The sequence below is a fragment of the Somniosus microcephalus genome, chromosome 10 (assembly GCF_052327205.1).
Source record: "Somniosus microcephalus isolate GS21.2 chromosome 10, FLI_Smic_1.0, whole genome shotgun sequence".
Classification (NCBI taxonomy): domain Eukaryota; kingdom Metazoa; phylum Chordata; class Chondrichthyes; order Squaliformes; family Somniosidae; genus Somniosus; species Somniosus microcephalus.
The window spans coordinates 6720190-6745218 of NC_140996.1; the positions used below are offsets into that span (position 1 = coordinate 6720190).

General features: G+C 47.9%; 1 protein-coding gene across 2 annotated transcripts in view; it reads left to right on the plus strand.

Moving 5' to 3' along the window:
- The window catches only part of pdzk1 (PDZ domain containing 1), a 39006-nt gene extending 14611 nt beyond the window's left edge, over positions 1 to 24395 (plus strand). For both annotated transcript variants that reach the window (XM_085998382.1, XM_085998380.1), the window contains exons 3-9: positions 2552 to 2780; positions 4753 to 4889; positions 9920 to 10115; positions 11570 to 11766; positions 18199 to 18399; positions 20647 to 20961; positions 21610 to 24395. In XM_085998382.1, coding sequence (XP_085854508.1) covers positions 2552 to 2780; positions 4753 to 4889; positions 9920 to 10115; positions 11570 to 11766; positions 18199 to 18399; positions 20647 to 20961; positions 21610 to 21669 — 1335 coding nt within the window. In that variant the 3' untranslated portion in view covers positions 21670 to 24395. The remainder of the gene's footprint in view (positions 1 to 2551; positions 2781 to 4752; positions 4890 to 9919; positions 10116 to 11569; positions 11767 to 18198; positions 18400 to 20646; positions 20962 to 21609) is intronic.
- The last annotated feature ends 634 nt before the right edge of the window (positions 24396 to 25029 follow it).

Genomic DNA, 25029 nt, shown 5'->3' on the forward strand with positions numbered 1-25029 from the left:
CACAATAAGCCAGGAATAGGCACATTCTTTACCAGCCCCGAGAATGAAGGCGGACTTGTCTCCACAAAGTATTTATATGACTTTATAAAAAGAGGCAGAGAGTCCAAAAGCAAGGAAGTTATGCCAAAGCTTTATAAATCACTGGTTAGGCCCCAGCTGGAATATTGCGTCCAATTCTGGGCCCTGCACTTTAGGAAATGTCAAGGCCTTGGAGAGGGTGCGGAGGAGATTTACTAGAATGGTAACCGGGATGAGGAACTTCAGTTATGTGGAGAGGCTGGGATCATTCTCCTTAGAGCAGAGAAGGTTAGAACAGAGAAGCAGAGAACACAAAGGGGGGGAAATTTCGGTTGCTTTGTGCCTTCCGTTAGCACCCTAAGAGGGCGCTAATGGGGCACAAAGCAACTAGCGCCCGGGCGCAGTGATGCTTGCGGCGCTCGCGAAATTGACCAGACATTTTGCGGCGGCACTAAACATTACCGCCACACTCTCCTGTGCACGTAATCATGATGTCAGTCAGCGTGCAACGCCCCGGTAGCGCCCCGGACCAGATATTGAGTGGCGCCCCCTGCCTTACCGCCTGCCGCTAGCAACGACAGGTAGAGGGGAGCGTTTTGCTGTCAGGAAGAGACTGGGGGAGCGCTATTTAAAGGCGAACGCTTCCAGCCTTTTTTTGCTGGTGACATTTTTGCACCACGCATTCTGAGAGAGAGAGAGAGACTTCTGGAGAGATTCAACGCTGTGTGAAGGAGTTTTGGGTACTGAGCAGCACTTTGCAGGTTCATTTTGATTTGCCCTTCCTTGTATCGATTTAGAAGAGACTGTGGGGGCTGCACTCTGAGCTCTTTCCCTGGGCCTCTCCATTGTTCTTTCCAGCAGATTTGATGTGCAGGTCTCTCCAGGCCGAGATTCAAGGCTGCAATGAGCAGGGTGTGGATGGAGAGCAAGATCGACCCTCCCCTTTAAGAACTGGCTGGCGCCAGTGTGTCTGTGTTCCATTGCTGGCTGACATCACATGAGCTTCGCCAGCGCTCTGAGGTAGAGCCTCGCTCCTCGGCGTTAGCGCCTTAAGAGAGGTGTGTAGCGCCTGATTTAGCGCTCCAATCACCTTCAGGGACGATAGAAGCCAAGTTTGCAGTCGGAGGCGATAATTAGCGCCAGGCGCTAAACTTTGCGCCCGGCCGATAATTGCGCTCCAAACGGGGCGATACCGAATTTCTCCCCGAAACAGTCTGCGAAGGGATATAGATAGACTGAGTGAGTGGGCAGTAAGGTGACAGACGGAGTATAATGTAGGGAAATGTGAGGTTATTCACTTTGGTAGGAAGAATAGAAAAACAGAATATTTTTTAAACGGTGAGAAACTTTCAAATGTTGGTGTTCAGAGAGATTTGGGTGTCCTCGTGCAAGAAACACAGAAAGCTAGCATGCAGGTACAGCAAGCAATAAGGAAGGCAAATGGCATGTTGGCCTTTATTGCAAGGGGGTTGGAGTATAAGAGTGAGGAAGTCTTGCTACAATTGTACAGGGCCTTGGTGAGACCACACCTGGAGTACTGTGCACAGTTCTGGTCTCCTTATCTAAGGAAGGATATACTTGCCTTGGAGGCGGTGCAACGAAGGTTCACTGGATTGATTCCTGGGATGAGAGGGCTGTCCTGTGATGAGAGATTGTGTAGAATGGGCCGATACTCTCTGGAGTTTAGAAAAATGAGAGGTGATCTCATTGAAACATACAAGATTCTGAGGGGGATTGACAGGGTAGATGGTGAGAGGTTGTTTCCCCTGGCTGGAGAGTCTAGAACCAGGGGTCACAGTCTCAGGATAAGGGGTCGGCCATTTAGGACTGAGATGAGGAGGAATTTCTTCACTCAGAGGGTGGTGAATCTTTGGAATTCTCCGCCCAGAGGGCTGTGGAGGCTCAGTCGTTGAGTATATTCAAGGCTGAGATCGATAGATTTTTGGACTCTAGGGGAATCGAGGGATGTGGGGCTAGTGCGGGAAAGTGGAGTTGAGGTCGAAGATCAGCCCTGATCCTATTGAATGGCGGAGCAGGCTCGAGGGGCCGAATGGCCGACTCCTGCTCCTAATTCTTATGTTCTTATGTTAGAGGAGATTTAATAGAGGTGTTCAAAATTATGAAAGGTTTTGATAGAGTAAATAAGGAGAAACTGTTTCCAGTGGCAGGAGGGTCGGTAACCAGAGGACACAGATTGAAGATACCAGAGGGGAGATGAGGAGACATTTTTTATGCAGCGAGTTGTTGCGATCTGGAACACGCCGCCTGAAAGGGCGGTGGAAGCAGATTCAATAGTAACTTTCTAAAGGGAATTGGATAAATAGTTGAAAAGGAAACATTTGCAGGGCTGTGGGGAAAGAGCAGGGGGGAGTGCGACAAATTGGAGAGCTCATTCACAGAGCCGGCACAGGCAAGATGGGCCGATAGACTTCAGTGGAAAAGTAAACTGTGCAGGGTATAAAGCCAGCAGCTGATTCGCTATTGCCTGCCAACGACCAATTTCCACCTTCCATACTCTCTTTCTCTGTTTCAGGTAGTAGATCTGATTAAGTATGGGAATTCGGTAACCCTTCTGGTATTGGATGGCGCCTCTTATATACAGGCTAAGAAGCAAGGCATTAATCTATCTGAACTGAGCAGTCCCAATCCCACCCCAACCCAGCCAGTCATGAACGGAGTCAGTGGAAAAAGACCACAGCCAAAACTGTGCTACCTGGTGAAACAAGCAGAAGGCTTTGGATTTTCACTGAAGACCATCCAAGGTAAGGCTTTAAAATAATTTGCTGTATACTCATTGATCTAATGCATTTAGGAAAGCAAATGGTATGTTAGCCCTTATTGCAAGGGGGTTGGAGTATAAGAGTAAGGAAGTCTTGCTACAATTATACAGGGCCTTGGTCAGACCACACCTGGAGTACTGGGCACAGTTTTGGTCTCCTTACCTAAGGAAGGATATACTTGCCTTAGAGGCGGTGCACCGAAGGTTCACTAGACTGATCCCTGGGATGAGAGGGCTGTCCTATGAGGAGAGATTGTGTAGAATGGGCTGATACTCTCTGGAGTTTAAGAATGAGAGCTGATCTCATTGAAACATATAAGATTCTGAAGGGGTTGACAGGGTAGATGTTGAGAGGTTGTTTCCCCTAGCTAGAGAGTCTAGAACTAGGGGCCATTGTCTCAAGATATGTCGGCCATTTAAGATTGAGATGAGGAGGAATTTCTTCACTCAGAGGATTGCGAATCTTTGGAATTCTCTGCCCCAGAGGGCTGTGGATGCTGAGTCGTTGATTATGTTCAAGACTCAGATCAATAGATTTTTGGACGCTAGGGGAATCAAAGGATATGGGGACCGGCCGGGAAAGTGGAGTTGAGGTTGAAGATCATCTTATTGAATGGTGGAGCAGGCTCGAGGGGCCGAATGGCCGACTTCTGCTCCTATTTCTTATGTTCTTCTCATGGTTAATAGTCTAGATATAAACTGGATGCTGGTTATCAGCCCTCCCACAGCACACATGTAAATGAGAAAGTTTAGATTGAGGAAGTCTGCAACATTTCCACCACAATAAGTAAGCTTGTTCTGTTGAATAAACTTTTCCCTTCTTCAATCCCCGTAATGCCTACAGTTCATAAAGCTCCCCGAAACTCAAAAAGAAAGGGTGTGCTGGAAAAGTATTTACTAATTAGAATATTTATTATACTCAATCAAAATAACCCTATCAAGAAACTGAGTTGATTTTTATTGATTTGCTAAATACCTTGATTAATGGTTTTAAGAGACTTGCAGTGTTTACTACCTGAAGACTGAAGTTAAGTTTAAAAAACAAATATTTATTCATTTACGGGATGTGGGCATCACTGGCATTGCCAGCATTTATTGCCCATCCCTAGTTGCCCTTGAGAAGGTGGTGGTGAGCCGCCGCCGCCTTGAACCGCTGCAGTCCGTGTGGTGAAGGTGCTCCCACAGTGCTGTTAGGGAGGGAGTTTCAGGATTTTGACCCAGCGACGATGAAGGAACGGTGATATATTTCCAAGTCGGGGTGGTGTGTGACTTGGAGGGGAACTTGGAGGTGGTGGTGTTCCCATGCGCCTGCTGCCCTTGTCCTTCTAGGTGGAAGAGGTCGCGGGTTTGGGAGGTGCTGCCGAAGAAGCCTTGGCGAGTTGCTGCAGTGCATCTTGTAGACGGTACACACTGCAGCCACGGTACGCCGGTGGTGGAGGGAGTGAATGTTTAAGGTGGTGGATGGGGTGCCAATCAAGAGGGCTGCTTTGTCCTGGATGGTGTCGAGCTTCTTGAGTGTTGTTGGAGCTGCACTCATCCAGGCAAGTGGAGAGTATTCCTCCACACCACTTAGAAGGGTTTAAGTACACAAAAGGTAATTGGACCTCAACGAGATGCGAACTTGTGCTAAACGCAGCTGTTTCTGCCTGAAATAAACCGACGCTGTAACCGGACTTTGAAACTGACGTGAACACAAATGCTTAGTGGGTAATTGCATTTTTGGCCGATATAAACGGCTGCTCGATTTAAAGGCGAACATTTCAAGTGGTGGGGACTGTATTATTTTACAGGATTAATTTTTTTTAAATGTACGGGAGTGCATGTTGGGAGATGAGGATTATCCAGGGAGCGAGCTTACGATTTCCCACCATGCAATCTCTAAGAGCGAAAATCTGTCCCACTCACCCCGGGTACCTTCTAGCATTAGCGTTTCACTCAAACCTTCCCTTTTTCAGGAGTTCCTGGTCTGTTCATGACCGAGCTCTCTCCTTCTGGTGCTGCCTCCAATGCTGGAGTTCAACCCAATGACCGAATGGTTGAACTGAACGGAGAAAATGTTGAAAACTTTACTCATGATCAAATGGTGACCAAGGTACTTGCTGTAACATCTTGACTCGTACTCTGAGTGTGTAATGAAACAAGGGTCCTCAATTTAAATAAAGGAAACTACGATGGTCTGAGGAGCGAGTTGGGTAGGATTGATTGGGGAATGGCACTCAAAGGGTTGACGGTGGATAGGCAATGGCAAACATTCAAAGGCCGAATGGATGAACTACAGAATTTGTTCATCCCAGTTTGGCATAAAAATAAAACAAAAAAGGTGACTCAACCGTGGCTAACAAGGGAAATTAGGGATAGCATAAGATCCAAGGAGACGACATATAAATTGGCCAGAAAAAGCAATGATCCTGAGGATTGGGAGCAGTTTAGGATTCAACAAAGGAGGACAAAGGGATTAATTAAGAAAGGGAAAATAGAATATGAGAGTAAGCTTGCAGGGAACATAAAAACTGATTGTAAAAGCTTTTATAGATATGTGAAGAGAAAAAGATTGGTGAAGTCAAGCGTAGGTCCCTTGCAGTCAGAATCAGGGGAATTTATAATGGGAAACAAAGAAATGGCAGACCAACTAAATTCATACTTTGGTTCTGTCTTCACAAAGGAGGACACAAATAACCTCCCAGAGATGCCGGGGAACATAGGGCCTGATGAAAGGGTGGAACTGAAAGAAATCAGTATTTGTAGGGAAATGGTGTTAGGAAAATTGATGGGACTGAAGGCCGATAAATCCCCAGGGCCTGATAATCTACATCCCAGGGTACTTAAGGAAGTGGCCCTAGAAATAGTAGATGCATTGCTGGTCATCTTCCAGAACACGATAGAATCTGGAACAGTACCCATGGATTGGAGGGTAGCTAATGTTACCCCACTATTCAAAAAAGGTGGCAGAGAAAAAGCGGGGAATTATAGACCGGTAAGCCTGACATCGGTAGTGGGGAAAATGCTAGAGTCCATTATAAAAGATGTAATAGCAGAGCACTTGGAAAGCAGTGACAGGATTGGACAAAGTCAACATGGATTTACAAAAGGTAAATCATGCTTGACTAATCTACTGGAATTTTTTGAGGATGTAACTGGTAAAATAGATAAGGGAGAACCAGTGGATGTGGTGTATTTGGACTTTCAGAAGGCTTTCGATAAGGTCCCACATAAGAGATTAGCGTGCAAAATTAAGGCACATGGGATTGGGGGCAAGGTATTGACTTGGATAGAGAACTGGTTGGCGGACAGAAAGCAAAGTGTTGGAATAAACGGGTCGTTTTCCGAGTGGCAGGCAGTGACTAGTGGGGTACCGCAAGGATCGGTCCTAGGACTCCAGCTGTTCACAATATATATTAATGATCTGGACGAGGGAATTGGATGTAATATCTCCAAATTTGCAGACGACACAAAGCTGGGTGGGAGGGTAAGCTGTGAGGAGGATGTTGAGAAACTCCAGTACGATTTGGACAGATTGGGTGATTGGGCAGAAACATGGCAAATGCACTATAATGTGGATAAATGTGAGGTTATCCACTTTGGTGGCAAAAACAGGAATGCAGATTATTATTTGAATGGCAATAGATTGGGAGAAGGGGAAGTGCAAAGAGACCTGGGTGTTCTTGTGCACCAGTCGCTGAAGGTAAGCATGCAGGTGCAGCAGGTGGTTAAGAAGGCAAATGGTATGTTGGCCTTCATAGCAAGAGGGTTCGAGTACAGGAACAAGGATGTCTTGCTACAGTTGTACAGGGCCTTGGTGAGACCGCACCTTGAGTATTGTGTGCAGTTTTGGTCACCTTACCTGAGGAAGGACGTTCTTGCCATGGAAGGAGTGCAGCGAAGATTCACCAGGCTGATACCTGGGATGGCAGGAATGACGTATGAGGAGAGATTGTGTCGATTGGGCTTATACTCACTGGAGTTTAGAAGATTGAGAGGGGATCTCATCGAAACCTATAAGATTCTGTCAGGCCTGGACAGACTAGATGCAGGAAGGATGTTTATGATGGCCGGGGAGTCCAGAACCAGGGGTCATAGTCTAAGGATAAGGGGTAAGCCATTTAGGACTGAAATGAGGAGGAATTTCTTCACCCAGAGAGTGGTGAACCTGTGGAATTCTCTGCCACAGAGGGCAGTGGAGGCCAGTTCATTAAATATATTCAAAAAGGAGTTGGATATATTTCTTAAGGCTAAAGGGATCAAGGGATATGGGGAGAAGGCAGGGACAGGGTACTGAATTTGGATGATCAGCCATGATCTCATTGAATGGCGGAGCAGGCTCGAGGGGCCGAATGGCCTACTCCTGCTCCTATCTTCTATGTTTCTATGTTTCTATATAACTCCTCTACAACAACAACAACAACCACTTGTATTTATATAGCGCCTTTAACGTAGTAAAACGTCCCAAGGCGCTGCACAGGAGCGATTATCAGACAAAACATTTGACACCGAGCCACAGAAGGAGATGTTGGGACCGGTGACCAAAAGCTTGATCAGAGAGGTCGGTTTTAAGGCTCGGTGTCAAATTTTATCTGATAATCGCTCCTGTGAAGCACCTTGGGATGTTTTACTACGTTAAAGGCGCTCTATAAATGCAAGTTGGTGTTGTTGGGACAGTAAAGGATTAGAGTTGTTCCTCTGAAGTTGGTGCTAAGGCACATTGTGGGGTAGGAAGAAGCTTTAGGCCATGGCCATGTGGCACCTGATCACATCTGTACCGACATTGTTTTGCCAAAGCTGGTTAATCCATTCCCAGCACAGAGTCTATTTCTGAGGGGTGATTTTCCAATGTGGTCGTCCCAGCTCAAATGCCAGATCATGGAATCATCGCAGTGATTTTCAAAGAGACCTTTGTTGTGTAATAAAAAGATAACACCTGGTACCAATATTCCATCAAATATGTATAGTTTGCCTCTTTATAGAATCATACAGCACAGAAGGAGGCCATTCGGCCCATCGTGCCTGTGCCGGCTCTTTGAAAGAACGTCCAACAGGGATTGACAGGGTAGATGCAGGGAGGATGTTTCCCCCCCGGGCTGGGGAGTCTAGAACCAGGGGTCACAGTCTCAGGATAAGGGGTCGGCCATTTAGGACTGAGATGAGGAGAAATTTCTTCACTCAGAGGGTGGTGAATCTTTGGAATTCTCTACCCCAGGGGGCTGTGGAGGCTCAGTCGTTGAGTAGATTCAAGACTGAGATCGATAGATTTTTGGGAATTAAGGGATATGGGGATAGTGTGAGAAAGTGGAGTTGAGGTAGAAGATCAGCCATGATCTTATTGATTGGCAGAGCAGGCTCGAGGGGCCGAATGGCCTACTCCTGCTCCTATTTCTTATGTTCTTATGTCCAATTGGTCCCACTCCTCCTGCTCTTTCCCCAGAGCCCTGCAAACTTTTCTTCTTCAAGTATTTATCCAATTCCCTTTTGAAAATTACTATTGATGCAGGGCATTCCAGATCGTAACAACTCGCTGCATAAATAATTGTATCTTCATCTCCCCCCTGGTTCTTTAACTATATTTAAATTACTTATTTTCTCCCCCTGCCAATGTGATCATACCGATCGGACTGCAGGTGTGAGTCCTATCAGACTGACCTCACGTGGAGGGGTGTAGCGATGGATACAGTAGGGTCCCTGACCCGGAGAGAAGGTGGAGAGAGAGATGGCTCCAGCTACTTTATAAAATGGTCATAAAACACTTACACAAAATGTAGGCAGTTCCTGACTTTAGCATCGCTTTTTACCGAAAGGGTAAGGTTTCTCTGAGAGCTGCATGTAGCGACGTCATAAACATATTCACGGGGAACAGTTTGCAATCTCACTACAATTAGCACAGTGAGGAAGTCTTTCCCCTGGGTGGCTGAGCGCAGCCTGACACTGAGAATAATTGGAGAAAAGGTCCGTTCAGATTATAGGAACTGTCCTGCAAAAAGGCCATTTCTGATTCCTCTGGCCAGGGAGAACAACCAATCTCCTTCCTTCCCTGAAGGTGCTGGCTCAGGGCCCTCGTATCTCTCAGGACTGCGGCTAGGACCTGGCTCCATTTGACTGTCCCATCTTTCGGTTGAGCTCTTAAGACCCTGTTCAACAGCACGATGGATGCAAAAGATCTATTGCCGCTATATAAAGAAGAGTAGGGCATTCTGCCAATGCTCTGGCCACCATTCCTTCCTTGACCAACTTCATAAAACAGGTTTACTATTGGATTTACCATTTGTGGGATCTTGCTGTGCATAAATTGGCTGTTAATTTGCTGACATAACACCAAAATTAATTCTTAAAGCTGGCCGGGCAAGTTGATCAGGTGGTTAATAAAGCCTATGAGTTACTTGGGATTATAAACAGAGGAATACAATATAAAATCAAAGAGATCACGCTCGAACTTTATAAATCACTGGTTCGGCCTCAGCTGGAGTATTGCGGACAATTCTGGGCCCCACACTTCAGGAAAGAAGTAAAGGCCTGAGAAAGGGGACAGAGGAGGTTTACCAGGATGTTACCAGGGATGAGGGTCTTCAGTTATGGGGAGAGGTTGGAAAAGTTCAGACAGTTCTCCTTGGAACAGAGAAGGTGAAGAGGTGACCTAATCGAAGTTTTCAGGATGATGAGCGGTTTTGATAGAGTAGAGAGAGAAACTATTCCCTCTGGTGAGTGGGTCAATAACCAGAGGTCAGAGATTCAAAATCATTGGCCAAAGGTCTCGAGGGGAGACGAGGAGAATGTTTTCACTCCGAGTGTTGTTGGGATCGGGAACGCTCGACCTGAAAAGCTGATTCCATAAATAATTTTAAATCGGAGTCGGACGGTACTGGAGGATGAGGAACTGACAGGGTCACGGACAAAAAACCCGGGGGTGGGACTGAGCACGACGGCTCTTTCAAAGAGCCAGCACAGGCAACGACGGGCCGAATGGCCTCCTTCTGTGCTGTAAATTTGTATGATTCTATGAATTCACGGGTTTGAGCACACCCCATAAAGGCAAGTTAGTTCTTTCTTAATATTGCGACTGGATAAAGCCTAACTGTCCTCTTTCGTGAAATAAGATTTCTGGTATTTTTTTTTAGCATGTTTTATGTTCTGCAGATGAAAGCGTCAGGAAACAACGTTGTGCTCCTGCTGATTGACGCGGCCTCGGATAAATATTTCAAAAGCAAAACGACTAAGGTTGTGGCGTCAATGGCAAGTGTGAAAGGACTGCCGCACAAACCACGGATAGTGGAGTTAACCAAGGGATCTCAAGGCTATGGTTTCTACTTGAGAGTGGAACAAGGACGCCAGGGTATTGTAAACCGCGCTGTTATTTGCAAGGGCTTGATTTTCCGAGCGGGTGTTCCTGGTGCAGAGCCTCCCCCAGTGGGAGCGTGCATCAGGAAATCACGGGCGTGGCCCTTGACCTTAATGAACCCTGTCTTAAAGAAGGGAAAAAGTATCAACCAGGTCCCCTTCTTGCTCCTGATTGGGTTAACGGGGTAATATTTGCACTCCCAACGCAAACACTCTCCCACCTGGAGTGTGTATCGTAAAGTCGATTGCATTATGTTAATGATTAATGCTTTTGTTGTCTCCACATCCGACTACTCCAACGCTCTCCAGGCCGGCCTCCCCCCCTTCAAATCTCCGTAAACCTGAGCTCATCCAAAACTCTGCTGCCCGTGTCCTAACTCGCACCGAGTCCCGTTCGCCCATCACCCTGTGCTCGCTGACCTACACTGGCTCCCGGTCCGGCAACGCTTCGATTTTAAAATTCGCATCCTGGTGTTCAAATCCCTCCATGGCCTCACCCCTCCCTATCTCTGTAACCTCCTCCAGCCCCACAACCCTCCGAGATCTCTGCGCTCCTCCAATTCTGCTCTCTTGCGCATCCCTGATTTTAATCGCTCCACCATTGGCGGCCGTGGCTTCCGCTGCCTCAGTCCTAAGTTCTGGAATTCCCTCCCTAAACCTCTCCACCTCTCTCTCCTCCTTTAAGACGCTCCTTAAAACCGACCTCTTTGACTAAGCTTTTGGTCACCTGTCCTAATGTCCCTTTATGTGGCTCGGTGTCAAATGTTGTCTGATAATCGCTCCTGCGAAGCGTCTTGGGACGTTTTACTACATTAAAGGCACTATATAAATACAAGTTGTTGTTGTTAGTCTTGGCCAGGGGATTCCTGTGCCCATTAAATATAATTGTGAATCTATAGCCAGCTGATAGAGGGGTTGATTTTACAAATTGGTGCAGGGTTGAGCGGCAATTGTGACTGTTAAGCTCTGGCTGACATTTTAGAGGGCAGGGGGAGACAGAACACGATTCCTTTACCTTCAGTCATCTGCATTTGAACTCAAACCAAATTTAGAGGACGAAGGTCTTCTCTCTCTGTGGGATGTGATGGTCCTATGTGAAGTCATCTTTGGGCCATCTCAACCCATTCTCCAAAAGTGCCCAGTGTGTGCCAGTATTTGGCAATACGTTGGGAATCTTGTTGAAAGAGGAGCGAGGTTGGCTGGTGTGTGAAGTGAAGAATAATCAGTGCTGCAGTAAAGGTCACAGTAGGTCCTTGGGATCGAGTTCAGGAACTTTTACCTGCATCCAATCTGTGTATCCACGAGTCCCTCGCTGATGCCCCTGGTGGAACTCCCAACTCTACATCCTCAAGTCAGAAGACGGCACCGTCGTAAAATTGACCATGAAGCTGTTGGATTGCCAGAAAAACCCTACTAGTTCATTAATGTCATTCCTTTGTAAATGTCTAGGTCACTACATCAGGGATATTGACCCAAATAGCCCAGCAGAAAATTCCGGGCTAGTTGATGGCGATCTTCTGGTTGCTGTGGACGGGGATGGTGTTGAACATCTAGATCATGAATGCCTAGTTGATAAGATAAGGAAGTGCGGGAACAAGACCACATTCCTTGTTGCCGATAGTCTAACGAATGAGCTTTACAAACAGGTGGGTGAATGGATCATCACGGAGCTAAAGTCAAGCGAGAAAACCTATTGTGACTGACCTCAGTTACACTGGGAGTGGAATCTCGAATTGACTGTTAGTCCAGATTGAATCTTTCTCTTAAATCAGGACCGTATCAAATTGCAACTCCAGAACTGTGGGGATTTCGATCACATTTGGTTTTATTCTGATGCATCATGACGTAATTTTAAGAAGGAATCTAGTTCCTTTCCTGGGAGAGTGTGAACAGAGAGTTCATGGTGCTGATTGCTTCATATGTGGACTTGTTCGTCTTAGGCAGTTCCTCGGAACCGAGGATGACTTGCTTCCACATTAAAAATGAGTTCTCAGGTGACTGATGAGTCCAACGCGGGACCTACAGTCTCTGTCACAGGTGGGGCAGACGGTGGTTGAAGGGGCGGGTGGGTGGGGTGCTTGGGTTGACGTGCGCTCCTTGCACTGTTTGCGCTTGGCTTCCGCTTGCTCCCGGCAAAGAGGCTCGAGGTGTTCGGCACCTTCCTCCAGGTGGGCCAGGGATTCCCAGGTGTTGGTGGGGATGTTGCACTTTTTCAAGGAGGCTTTGAGGGTGTCCTTGCAGTGTTTCCTCTGCCCACCTGGGACTCTTTTGCCGTGTTGGAGCTCCTAGAGCGCTTGTTTTGGGAGTCTCGTATCGGGCATGCGGACGATGTGACCCGTCCATCGGAGCTGATCAAGCGTGGTCAAAGCTTCGATGCTGGGGATGTTGGCCTGAGCGAGAACACTGACGTTGGTGCGCCTATCCTGTCAATGGATTTGCAGGATCTTGCGGAGGCAGCGTTGATGGTACCTCTCCAGACACTATTTCAATCAGTCACATCACTCTGTTACCACCGTCAACATTCACTCCCTCCACCATCGGCGTACCGTGGCTGCAGTGTGTACCATCTACAAGATGCACTGCAGCAACTCGCCAAGGCTTCTTTAGCAGCACCTCCCAAACCCGCGACCTCTTCCACCTAGAAGGACAAGGGCAGCAGGCACATGGGAACACCACCACCTCCAAGATCTCCTCCAAGTCACACACCATCCTGACTTGGAAATATATCGGCTGATCCTTCATCGTCGCTGGGTCAAAATCCTGGAACTCCCTCCTTAACAGCACTGTGGGAGTACCTTCACCACATGGACTGCAGCGGTTCAAGAAGGCGGCCCACCGCCACCTTCTCAAGGGCAACTAGGGATGGGCAATAAATGCCGGCCTTGCCAGCGACGCCCACATCCCAGGAACAATTTTTTTTTTTAATCGGTTTTGCTGCCCTTTATTTGCCCTCAAAAGCTAGCCCCCAAACAACCGTGAATTTTAAAGAAGACTTGCATTTCTACAGCAGCTTTCACGACCTCAGGACGTGCCAATGAAGTATTTTTGAAGTGTAGTTACTGTTGTAATGGGGGAAACGCGACAGCCAATTTGCACAAAGCAAGCTCCCACAAACAGCAATGTGATAATGACCAGATCATCTGGTTTAGTGATGTTGGTTGAGGGATAAATATTGTCCAGGACACCGGGGAGAACTCCCCTGCTCTTCTTCGAAATAGTGACATGTGATCTTTTGCATCCACCTGAGAGAGCAGACGGGGCCTCGGTTTAACGTCTCATCCAAAAGACGGCACCTCTGACAGTGCAGCACTCCCTCAGTACTGCACTGGGAGTGTCAGGCTAGATTTTAGCGCTCGAGTCTCTTGGAGTGGGACTTGAACCCACAACCTGCTGACTCAGAGGTGAGAGTGCCGCCCACTGAGCCACAGCTGACGTGCGAACTGTGCCTCTGGTTTCCCGGCTATGCAAGATTCTTCACCAATAGTACAAAATTACCCCGGAAAACTACCCCCAGAATCCCTTCTGGTTGATGTGTCGAGTGAATTAAGTGATTGAAGATCACATCACATAGTCCGAGCTGAGTTACCAGTGTTTGAGATGCTATGATTACCCTCACAGCCCCTGAGTTAGGGAGAGAATCAAACGAGCAAGGGTTCCTGCTCCTGATTGCTATCAGTCGCCTCTGCTGCAATGTAAGTGTGCCTGCACATCGTGGGAGGAAGGGATCGAGCCCAGTTTTAATGCGGTCGACAGTCGAGTTGTCTGCGGGAACACACTTTCCAAGCAGACAAAATAGGCATGCAGGCAAGATGTGGGAGAACTGCCCCACGCTTGGCAGTGCCTTCAGCAAGGCTCAGAGCTCCGAGACAGAAGAGCTGAGAAAGGGCCAAAAACCTTGAGCCCATTGTGTATGTGCAGCTCAGTGCCGCATTGTCCAGTGCATTTACCCAGGGGTCAGTGCCACACTGTCCAGTGCATTTACCCAGGGGTCAGTGCCACACTGTCCAGTGCATTTACCCAGGGGTCAGTGCCACACTGTCCAGTGCATTTACCCAGGGGTCAGTGCCACACTGTCCAGTGCATTTACCCAGGGGTCAGTGCCACACTGTCCAGTGCATTTACCCAGGGGTCAGTGCCACACTGTCCAGTGCATTTACCCAGGGGTCAGTGCCACACTGTCCAGTGCATTTACCCAGGGGTCAGTGCCACACTGTCCAGTGCATTTACCCAGGGGTCAGTGCCACACTGTCCAGTGCATTTACCCAGGGGTCAGTGCCACACTGTCCAGTGCATTTACCCAGGGGTCAGTGCCACACTGTCCAGTGCATTTACCCAGGGGTCAGTGCCACACTGTCCAGTGCATTTACCCAGGGGTCAGTGCCACACTGTCCAGTACATTTACCCAGGGGTCAGTGCCACACTGTCCAGTGCGTTTACCGAGGGGTCAGTGCCACACTGTCCAGTACTTTACCCAGGGGTCAGTGCCACACTGTCTAGTACATTTACCCAACGGTCAGTGCCACACTGTCCAGTGCATTTACCCAGGGGTCAGTGCCACACTGTCCAGTGCATTTACCCAGGGGTCAGTGCCACACTGTCCAGTACATTTACCCAGGGGTCAGTGCCACACTGTCCAGTGCATTTACCCAGGGGTCAGTGCCACACTGTCCAGAACATTTACCCAGGGGTCAGTGCCACACTGTCCAGTGCATTTACCCAACGGTCAGTGACACACTGTCCAGTACATTTACCCAACGGTCAGTGCCACACTGTCCAGTGCATTTACCCAGGGGTCAGTGCCACACTGTCCAGTGCATTTACCCAGGGGTCAGTGCCACACTGTCCAGTACATTTACCCAGGGGTCAGTGCCACACTGCCCAGTACATTTACCCAGGGGTCAGTGCCACACTGTCCAGAACATTTACAAAGGGGTCAGTGCCACACTGTCCAGTACATTAACCCAGGGGTCAGTGCCACACTGTCCAGTGCATTTACCCAACGGTCAGTGCCACACTGTCCAGTACATTTACCCAGGGGTCAGTGCCACACTGTCCAGTACATTTACAGAGGGGTCAGTGCCACACTGTCCAGTACATTTACCCAGGGGTCAGTGCCACACTGTCCAGTGCATTTACCCAGGGGTCAGTGCCACACTGTCCAGAACATTTACCCAGGGGTCAGTGCCACACTGTCCAGTGCATTTACCCAGGGGTCAGTGCCACACTGTCCAGTACATTTACCCAGGGGTCAGTGCCACACTGTCCAGTGCATTTACCCAGGGGTCAGTGCCACACTGTCCAGTGCATTTACCCAACGGTCAGTGCCACACTGTCCAGTACATTTACCCAGGGGTCAGTGCCACACTGTCCAGTACATTTACCCAGGGGTCAGTGCCACACTGTCCAATACATTTACCCAATGGTCAGTGCCACGCTGTCCAGTACATTTACCCAATGGTCAGTGCCACACTGTCCAGTGCATTTACCCAGGGGTCAGTGCCACACTGTCCAGTACATTTACCCAGGGGTCAGTGCCACACTGTCCAGTGCATTTACCCAGGGGTCAGTGCCACACTGTCCAGTACATTTACCCAGGGGTCAGTGCCACACTGTCCAGTACATTTACCCAGGGGTCAGTGCCACACTGTCCAGTACATTTACCCAGGGGTCAGTGCCACACTGTCCAGTACATTTACCCAGGGGTCAGTGCCACACTGTCCAGTACATTTACCCAGGGGTCAGTGCCACACTGTCCAGTACATTTACCCAGGGGTCAGTGCCACACTGTCCAGTACATTTACCCAGGGGTCAGTGCCACACTGTCCAGTACATTTACCCAGGGGTCAGTGCCACACTGTCCAGTACATTTACCCAGGGGTCACTGCCACACTGTCCAGTACATTTACCCAGGGGTCAGTGCCGCACTGTCCAGTGCATTTACCCAGGGGTCAGTGCCGCACTGTCCAGTGCAATTACCCAGGGGTCAGTGCCACACTGTCCAGTACATTTACCCAACGGTCAGTGCCACACTGTCCAGTACATTTACCCAATGGTCAGTGCCACACTGTCCAGTACATTTACCCAGGGGTCAGTGCCACACTGTCCAGTACATTTACCCAGGGGTCAGTGCCACACTGTCCAGTACATTTACCCAGGGGTCAGTGCCACACTGTCCAGTACATTTACCCAATGGTCAGTGCCACACTGTCCAGTGCATTTACCCAGGGGTCAGTGCCACACTGTCCAGTACATTTACCCAGGGGTCAGTGCTACACTGTCCAGTACATTTACCCAGGGGTCAGTGCCACACTGTCCAGTGCATTTACCCAATGGTCAGTGCCACACTGTCCAGTGCATTTACCCAGGGGTCAGTGCCACACTGTCCAATACATTTACCCAGGGGTCAGTGCCACACTGTCCAGTACATTTACCCAGGGGTCAGTGCCACACTGTCCAGTGCATTTACCCAGGGGTCAGTGCCACACTGTCCAGTACATTTACCCAGGGGTCAGTGCCACACTGTCCAGTGCATTTACCCAATGGTCAGTGCCACACTGTCCAGTGCATTTACCCAGGGGTCAGTGCCACACTGTCCAGTGCAATTACCCAGGGGTCAGTGCCACACTGTCCAGTACATTTACCCAACGGTCAGTGCCACACTGTCCAGTACATTTACCCAATGGTCAGTGCCACACTGTCCAGTACATTTACCCAAGGGTCAGTGCCACACTGTCCAGTTCATTTACCCAGGGGTCAGTGCCACACTGTCCAGTACATTTACCCAGGGGTCAGTGCCACACTGTCCAGTACATTTACCCAATGGTCAGTGCCACACTGTCCAGTGCATTTACCCAGGGGTCAGTGCCACACTTTCCAATACATTTACCCAGGGGTCAGTGCCACACTGTCCAGTGCATTTACCCAGGGGTCAGTGCCACACTGTCCAGTACATTTACCCAGGGGTCAGTGCCACACTGTCCAGTACATTTACCCAGCGGTCAGTGCCACACTGTCCAGTACATTTACCCAGGGGTCAGTGCCACACTGTCCAGTACATTTACCCAGGGGTCAGTGCCACACTGTCCAGTACATTTACCCAGGGGTCAGTGCCACACTGTCCAGTACATTTACCCAGGGGTCAGCGCCACACTGTCCAGTGCATTTACCCAATGGTCAGTGCCACACTGTCCAGTGCATTTACCCAGGGGTCAGTGCCACACTGTCCAGTGCATTTACCCAGGGGTCAGTGCCACACTGTCCAATACATTTACCCAGGGGTCAGTGCCACACTGTCCAGTACATTTACCCAGGGGTCAGTGCCACACTGTCCAGTACATTTACCCAGGGGTCAGTGCCACACTGTCCAGTGCATTTACCCAATGGTCAGTGCCACACTGTCCAGTGCATTTACCCAGGGGTCAGTGCCACACTGTCCAATACATTTACCCAGGGGTCAGTGCCACACTCTCCAGTGCATTTACCCAGGGGTCAGTGCCACACTGTCCAGTGCATTTACCCAATGGTCAGTGCCACACTGTCCAGTACATTTACCCAACAGTCAGTGCCACACTGTCCAGTACATTTACCCAATGGTCAGTGCCACACTGTCCAGTGCATTTACCCAATCGTCAGTGCCACACTGTCCAGTACATTTACCCAGGGGTCAGTGCCGCACTGTCCAGTACATTTACCCAGGGGTCAGTGCCACACTGTCCAGTACATTTACCCAGGGTTCAGTGCCGCACTGTCCAGTACATTTACCCAGGGGTCAGTGCCACACTGTCCAGTACATTTACTCAAGGCCTATTTTCCACAGGACTGTGATTATTTAGAATAATGATTGTGTCTAGTAATGATTGGACATTTTGATTGTCCATTGTCAGTGGGGGGGGTGCGGATACATTTTTTCTTCCTCTTGCGGTGTTGACTGGTGCCGAGATTACTTTATTTGCCCACAGCCTTGGAGATAACCCTGTGACCTCCCTGCAATGATCATGAAACAATTCCAACATAGCTGTATAAGGTGAAGGTTTAATGAAAGTGCTAAATTACATCACCTTCTTAATATCCAATCACAGGCTGGCATTTCTCCAATCTGCTACTGGAAAGAAGTTTTTGAATTGCATCGGCCAGCGGAGAGTGAGGAATCCCGAGAGAGTCAGAGATTGGCGGACAGTCCTCAGCACAGTCCCAAACTGTGCAACCTCACCAAAGGCCCAGAAGGATACGGCTTCATTCTCAACGCAGTCAAGGGTGTGCAAGGGCAGTTTATTAAACAGGTACAAATCCTCCAGCACTTAGAACTTAGAATCTAGCAGCGCAGAAGGAGGCCATTCGGCCCATCGTGCCTGTGCCGGCTCTTTGGAAGAGCTCTCCAATTAGTCCCACTCCCCCTGCTCTTTCACCATAGCCCTGCAAATTTCTCCTTTACAAGTATTTATCCAATTCCCCTTTTGAAAGTTACTATTGAGGGAGTCAGGAGGTGAGCTGAATACCCAACCTCTGCCTTGCCCTTGTAGCCAGGTTGTTGATACGGCTGGTCCAGTTCAGCTACTGATCAATGGTCACCCTCCCAGAATGTTGATGGTGGGGGATTTGGCTAGGGTTGAAGGTTGGCGAGAGGTGATTTATAAAGCTCCTTTCACATTCCCAGGCGCCCCAAAGTGTTTCACCGCCAATGAATTACTATTGAAGCGCATTGTTTAAACTAATGCAGGGTGGGCAATGGTGTTCTGCAGAGGGAAACATAGAAGATAGGAGCAGGAGTAGGCCATTCGGCCCCTCGAGCCTGCTCCGCCATTTAATGAGATCATGGCTGATCATCCAAATTCAGTACCCGGTCCCTGCTTTCTCCCCATATCCCTTGATCCCTTTAGCCTTAAGAAATATATCGAACTCCTTCTTGAATATATTTAATAAGTTGGCCTCAACTGCCGCCTGTGGTAGAAAATTCCACGGGTTCACCACTCTCTGGGTGAAGAAATTTCTCATCTCAGTCCTAAATGGCTCACCCCTTATCCTTAGACTGTGACCCCTGATTCTGGACACCCCCACCATCGGGAACATCCTTCCTGCATCTAGTCCTGTTAGAATTTTATAAGTTTCAATGAGATCCCCTCTCATTCTTCTAAACTCTAGTGAATACAAGCCCAAATGACCCAATCTCTCTTCATACGCCTTTCCTGCCTCCCAGGTATCAGTCTGGTGAATCTTCGCTGCACTCCCTCCATGGCAAGAACATCCTTCCTCAGATAAGGCGACCAAAACTGCACACTGGAAGTGGCAATGTGGAGCGTTCTGGATCAGTTATGGTTTCCATGGTTACTTGAAAATCATTTCTGTAACCCTTCAGTCAATAATTAACTGTGCAGTCTCTCACTCTGAATCAATATCGGTATAATATTGAGTTGGCGAGTTAAAGTTACAAGGGCTTGTGAAAATAAATACAAACAGCACTCGAGAAAAATATGATATACAGAAGCCAAGATCCTAAATATGTGGGGATGTCAGTTTGTTTGCATTTAAGACTTGACAGAGAATCACACAGCACAGAAGGAAGCCATTTGGCCCATCATGCCTGTGCCGGCTCTGTGAAAGATTCTCTCCAATTAGTCCCAGTCCTCCCTGCTCTTTCCCCGTAGCCCGGCAAATCGTTTTCCTTTTAACAACATAAGAATGTAAGAAATAGGAGCAGGAGTCGGCCATTCGGCCCCTCGAGCCTGCTCCGCCATTCAATAAGATCATGGCTGATCATCGACCTCATCTCCACTTTCCTGCACTATTCCCATATCCCACAATATCCAAAAATCTATCGATCTCTGCCTTGAATGTACCCAATGACTGAGCCTCCACAGCCCTCGGGGTAGAGAATTCCAAAGATTCACCACCCTCCGAGTGAAGAAATTTCTCCTCATCTCAGTCCTAAATGGCCGACCCCTTATTCTGAGACTGTGACCCCTGGTTCTAGATTCCCCAGCCAAGGGGAAACATCCTCCCTGCACCTACCCTGTCAAGCCCTGTAAGAATTTTGTATCTTTCAATGAGATCACCTCTCATTCTTCTAAACTCTAGAGAATATAGGCCTAGTCTACTCAATCTCTCCTCATAGGACAATCCCCCCATCCCAGGAATCAGTCTGGTGAACCTTCGTTGCACTCCCTCTATGGCAAGTATATCCTTCCTTAGGTAAGGAGACAAAAACTGTACACAATACTCCAGGTGTGGTCTCACCAGGGCCCTATATAATTGCAGTAAGACGTCTTTACTCTTATACTCAAATCCTCTTGTAATAAAGGCCAACATACCATTTGCTTTCCTAATTGCTTGCTGTATCTGTATGTTAACTTTCAGTGATTCGTGTACAAGGACACCCAGGTGCCTCTGAACACCAACATGTATATCTGAGTATTTATCCAATTGCCTTTTGAAAGTTACTATTGAATCTGCTTCCACCGCCCTTTCAGGCAGCGCATTCCAGATCACAACAACTCGCTGCGTTAAACAAGTTCTCCTCATCTCCCCCCTAGGTTGCTACAGGAAGCTCAGCAGAGGAGGCAGGCCTGGAAGTGAATGACATCCTGATTGAAGTGAACGGTGTCAACGTGCAGACGGACACACACGAAGAACTGGTGGAGAAAATCAACGGCAGTGGGGAAAAGCTGAGCGTGCTGGTGGTTGGAAAGGAAGGGTATGATCACTTCAAAGCAATGAATACTCCAACCTCTCCGCCTGTAATCCCAGTGCCAACGCCTGGGCCAGTTAGTCTTCCCGACAGTATCAAAGAAGAGGACATTGATGAGGAGCCAGTAGCTGACAGCCCTGCACAGGAAAGGAGAGAGCAGGTAAATCACAACAACAACAACTTGCACGTAGATAGCGCCTTTAACATAGCAAACGTCTCAAGGCGCTTCACAGGAGCGTAGTCAGACGAAAATTGAACCCGAGCCACATAAGGCGATATTAGGACAGATATCCAAAAGCTTGGTCAAAGAGGTAGGTTTTAAAGAGCATCTTAAAGGAAGAGAGAGAGGTGGAGAGGCGAAGAGGTTTAGGGAGGGAATTCCAGAGCTCGGGGCCTCGACAGCTGAAGGTGCGACCGCCAATGGCGGGGTGATGAAAAATGGGGATGCGCAAGAGGCCAGAATTGGAGAAACACAGAGTTCCACAGTACTTACAACACAGAAGCAGGCCATTCAGCCCAACAGGCCTCTGCTCCACAGGAGCCTCCTCCCACCCTACTTCATCGAACCCCATCAACACCTCCTTCTATTCCTTTCTTCCTCTCGGAGGGTTGTAGGGCTGAAGGAGGTTACAGAAATAGGGGGGGGGGGCGAGGCCATGGAGGGGTTTGAACACAAGGATAAGGTTTGTAAAATTTGAGACATCGCTGGACCAGGTGCCAATGTAGGTCAGCGAACACAGGGGTGATGGGTGAACGGGACGTGGTGCGAGTTAGAATTAAATTAAATTCCTTATTATTATTTTTCTAGTCCAAGTCATCCTCCTCATCGTCAGCTGAAGAGGATACAGATGATGATACACATTTGTAAAAAGATCTTAAGAGGAACGTACATAGAGGAGCAACACAATCATCTTTCAGCTGCATTTAACACCTGGGATGACCTGCAGTGGTTTATAGCACAGATTCCATTTTTATTGCTAATCAAACTTTGTTCCTCATTTAAGCAAATTTTCTACATATAAGTCTTTCGAAGTAATGATGTTTAATTATTATTCATATCTTTAAAATTAAATCATAGAATCTTACAGCACCGGAGATCATCATTTGGCCCAAGGTGCCTGTGCTGGTTCTCTGAACGAGCTCTCCAATTAGTCCCATTCTCCAAAGACCCGCAATTTTTCTCCTCTTCAAGTATTTATCCAATTCCCTTTTGAAAGTTACTATTGAATCTGCTTCCACCGCCCTTTCAGGCAGCGCATTCCAGATCACAACAACTCACTGTGTAAAAAAAGTCTCCTCGTCTCCCCCCTGGTTCTTTTGCTCATTATCTTCAATCTGTCTCCTCTGGTTACCCACCTTCCTACCACTGGAAACAGTTTCTTCACCAATCCCTTCTGTCAATTGAGCAAGGGTCCATTGGACCCCTGTAACTCATGCGTCACTCACGCTTTCCAATTACCACAACAACTTGCATTCATATAGCGCCTTTAATGTAGATAAACTTCCCAAGTTGCGTTATCAAACTAAATCTGACACCCAGCCACATAAGGAGCTATTAGGGCAGGTGACCAAAAGCTTGGCCAAAGAGGTAGGTTTTAAGGAGCTTCTTAAAGGAGGAAAAAGAGGCAGAGAGTTTTAGGGAGGGAATTTTAGAGCTTAGGGCCCAGGCGCTGAAGGCACCTACACTGCAATTTACCATTTCTAAATCCTAGGAACTTGTCCCTCTCACTTTTGGAGGATTGCAGGAAATCCTTCCTCATGGCGTGTTTCAGAGACACATTCTAGAGGACAAAAATACTTTCCAACATTGAGCGTATCTTGTTCCCTATGTATTTTATGCACCTTGGTTCTCCCATCCCTATTTACATCAACTAAGTTAACCAACAGGGGTAGAGTCTAATCCCTTCATAATTAAAAAAAAACTTCAATAACATCTCTATTAGGAAAAAATTCAATTGGGGGGGGGGTGGGGATGAGGAGAGGAAGAGCATAAAACTGGCAGTAGTGGATCAGCTCCCCATTATACACCCCGCCCGATTCTCCTCTCCATCTTTCAGTTGAGACGTTAAACCGAGGCTCTATCTGCCCTCTCTGGTAGATGAATGAGAACCCACGGCCACTATTCGAAGAAGAGCAGGGACGTTCTCTTCAGTGTCCTGGGCCAATTTTTATCCCTCAACCAACATCACTAATTCCCACTCGGACCTCACCGTCCTTGGCCTCTTGTACTGTTCCACGGAAGCTCAACGTAAACTCGAGGAACAGCACCTCATCTTCCGATTAGGCAGTCTGCAGCCTTCCGGTCTCAATATCGAGTTCAACAATTTCAGATCATAACCTCGGCCCCCATTTCATTTTCACTTATATTTTTCCACTCCTTTCCTTTCCCCCCCCCCCTTTCCTTTTGTTTCTCTCTCACACCTGGCAGCTATCTTTTGCCCTGCCAGTACACTTTACACCTAATCACAGCCTATTACCATCTCGTCTAGCTTCTAATCTCTTTTACTTCTTTTGGTTCTTTTATTCTTTTGTCCGATCGCAGCCCTGCCTTCGATCTAGTTCCTTTTCTCTCCAGTTTTGAAGAAGGGTCAAACCCGAAACGTCAACTCAAATTTCTCTCCACGGATGTTGCCTGACTTGCTGAGTTTTTCCAGCATTTTCTGTTGTTATTTCGGATTTCCAACATCTGCAGTATTTTGCTATCTCACTAAAAACAGATTTGGTCAGTATCACATCATTGTTTGTGGGATCTTGCTGTACACAAATTGGCTGCCGTGTTTCCTACATTACAACAGTGACTCCACTTCAAATGTACTTCATTGGCTGTAAAGCACACTGGGTCCGGAGGTCATGAAAAGTGCCATAGAAATGCAAGTCTTTAATGATTTATGAACCTTGGACCCTCTCCTGTTTACGGGATAACCCTGCTTGGAGTATCCCAGACTCAAATGCATTGATCCACCTTGAAAGACATTGCCCCAACTTATCTATATTGGCCCGTAACCTACTTTGATGCAATTTCTCAACCTCCAACATCTTTACACTTGTGAATGGGCTACAATAACACCCTCATCTACAAACAAGTGATGGATGAAGATGGTGAATGACAATGAGAGATTCACTGCATGCTCCACCTATTTCTTTTGTCCATTTGTTTTAAGGCACTCCCAGTGGGCCAGACTCCATGGAAGAGAATGGAAGATAGGAACAGGACGAGGCCATTCAGCCCCTCGAGCCTGTTCTGCCATTCAAATAGATCATGGTTGATCTGTATCTTAACTCGATTTACCCACCTTGGTTCCATAGTCCTTAAAATCAGTTACCCAACAAAAATCGATCAACCTCAGGCTCAAAAGCTCCAATTGACCCCCAGCCTCAACAGCCTTTTGGGGGAGAGTGTTCCAGATTTCCACCACCCTTTGTGTGAAGAAGTGCTTCCTGACATCACCCCTGAACGGCCTGGCTCTAATTTTAAGGTTCTGCCCCCTTGTTCTGGACTCCCCCCACCAGAGGAAATAGTTTCTCTTTATCCACCCTATCAACTCCTTTAATCATCTTAAACACCTCAATTAGATCACCCCTTAATCTTCTATACACAAGAGAGTATAAGCCTGTCTGTGCAACCTGTCCTCGTAATTTAACCCTTTCAGCCCCGGTATCATTCTGGTGAATCTGCGCTGCTCCCCCTCCAAGGCCAATATATCCGTCCTGAGGTGCGGGGCCCAGAACTGAACGCGTATATTGGCCTTGGAGGGGATGCAGCACAGATTCACCAGAATGATACCGGGGCTAAAAGGGTTAAATTATTAGGACAGGTTGCATAGACTAGACTTGTATTCCCTTGGGTATAGAAGATTGAGGGATGATCTGATCGAGGCGTTTAAAATGTTAAGAGAATTCGACAGGGTAGATACAGACAAACTATTGATGGGGGGAATCAAGAACAAGGCAACATAATCTTAAAATTAGAGCTAGGTGATTTAGGAGGGAGATCAGGAAGCACTTCTTCACACAAAGGGTAGTAGAAATCTGGAACTCTCTTCCCCCAAAAGGCTGTGGAACAATTAGAGCTTTCAAGACTGAATTAGATCAATTTTTGTTGGGTAAGGATATCAAGGGATGTGGAGCAAAGGCAGGTAAAAGGAGTTGAGGTACAGATCAACCATGACCAAATTGCTCGAGGGGCTGAATGGCCTCCTGTTCCTACGAGTCCTGAAGAGGAAAATGT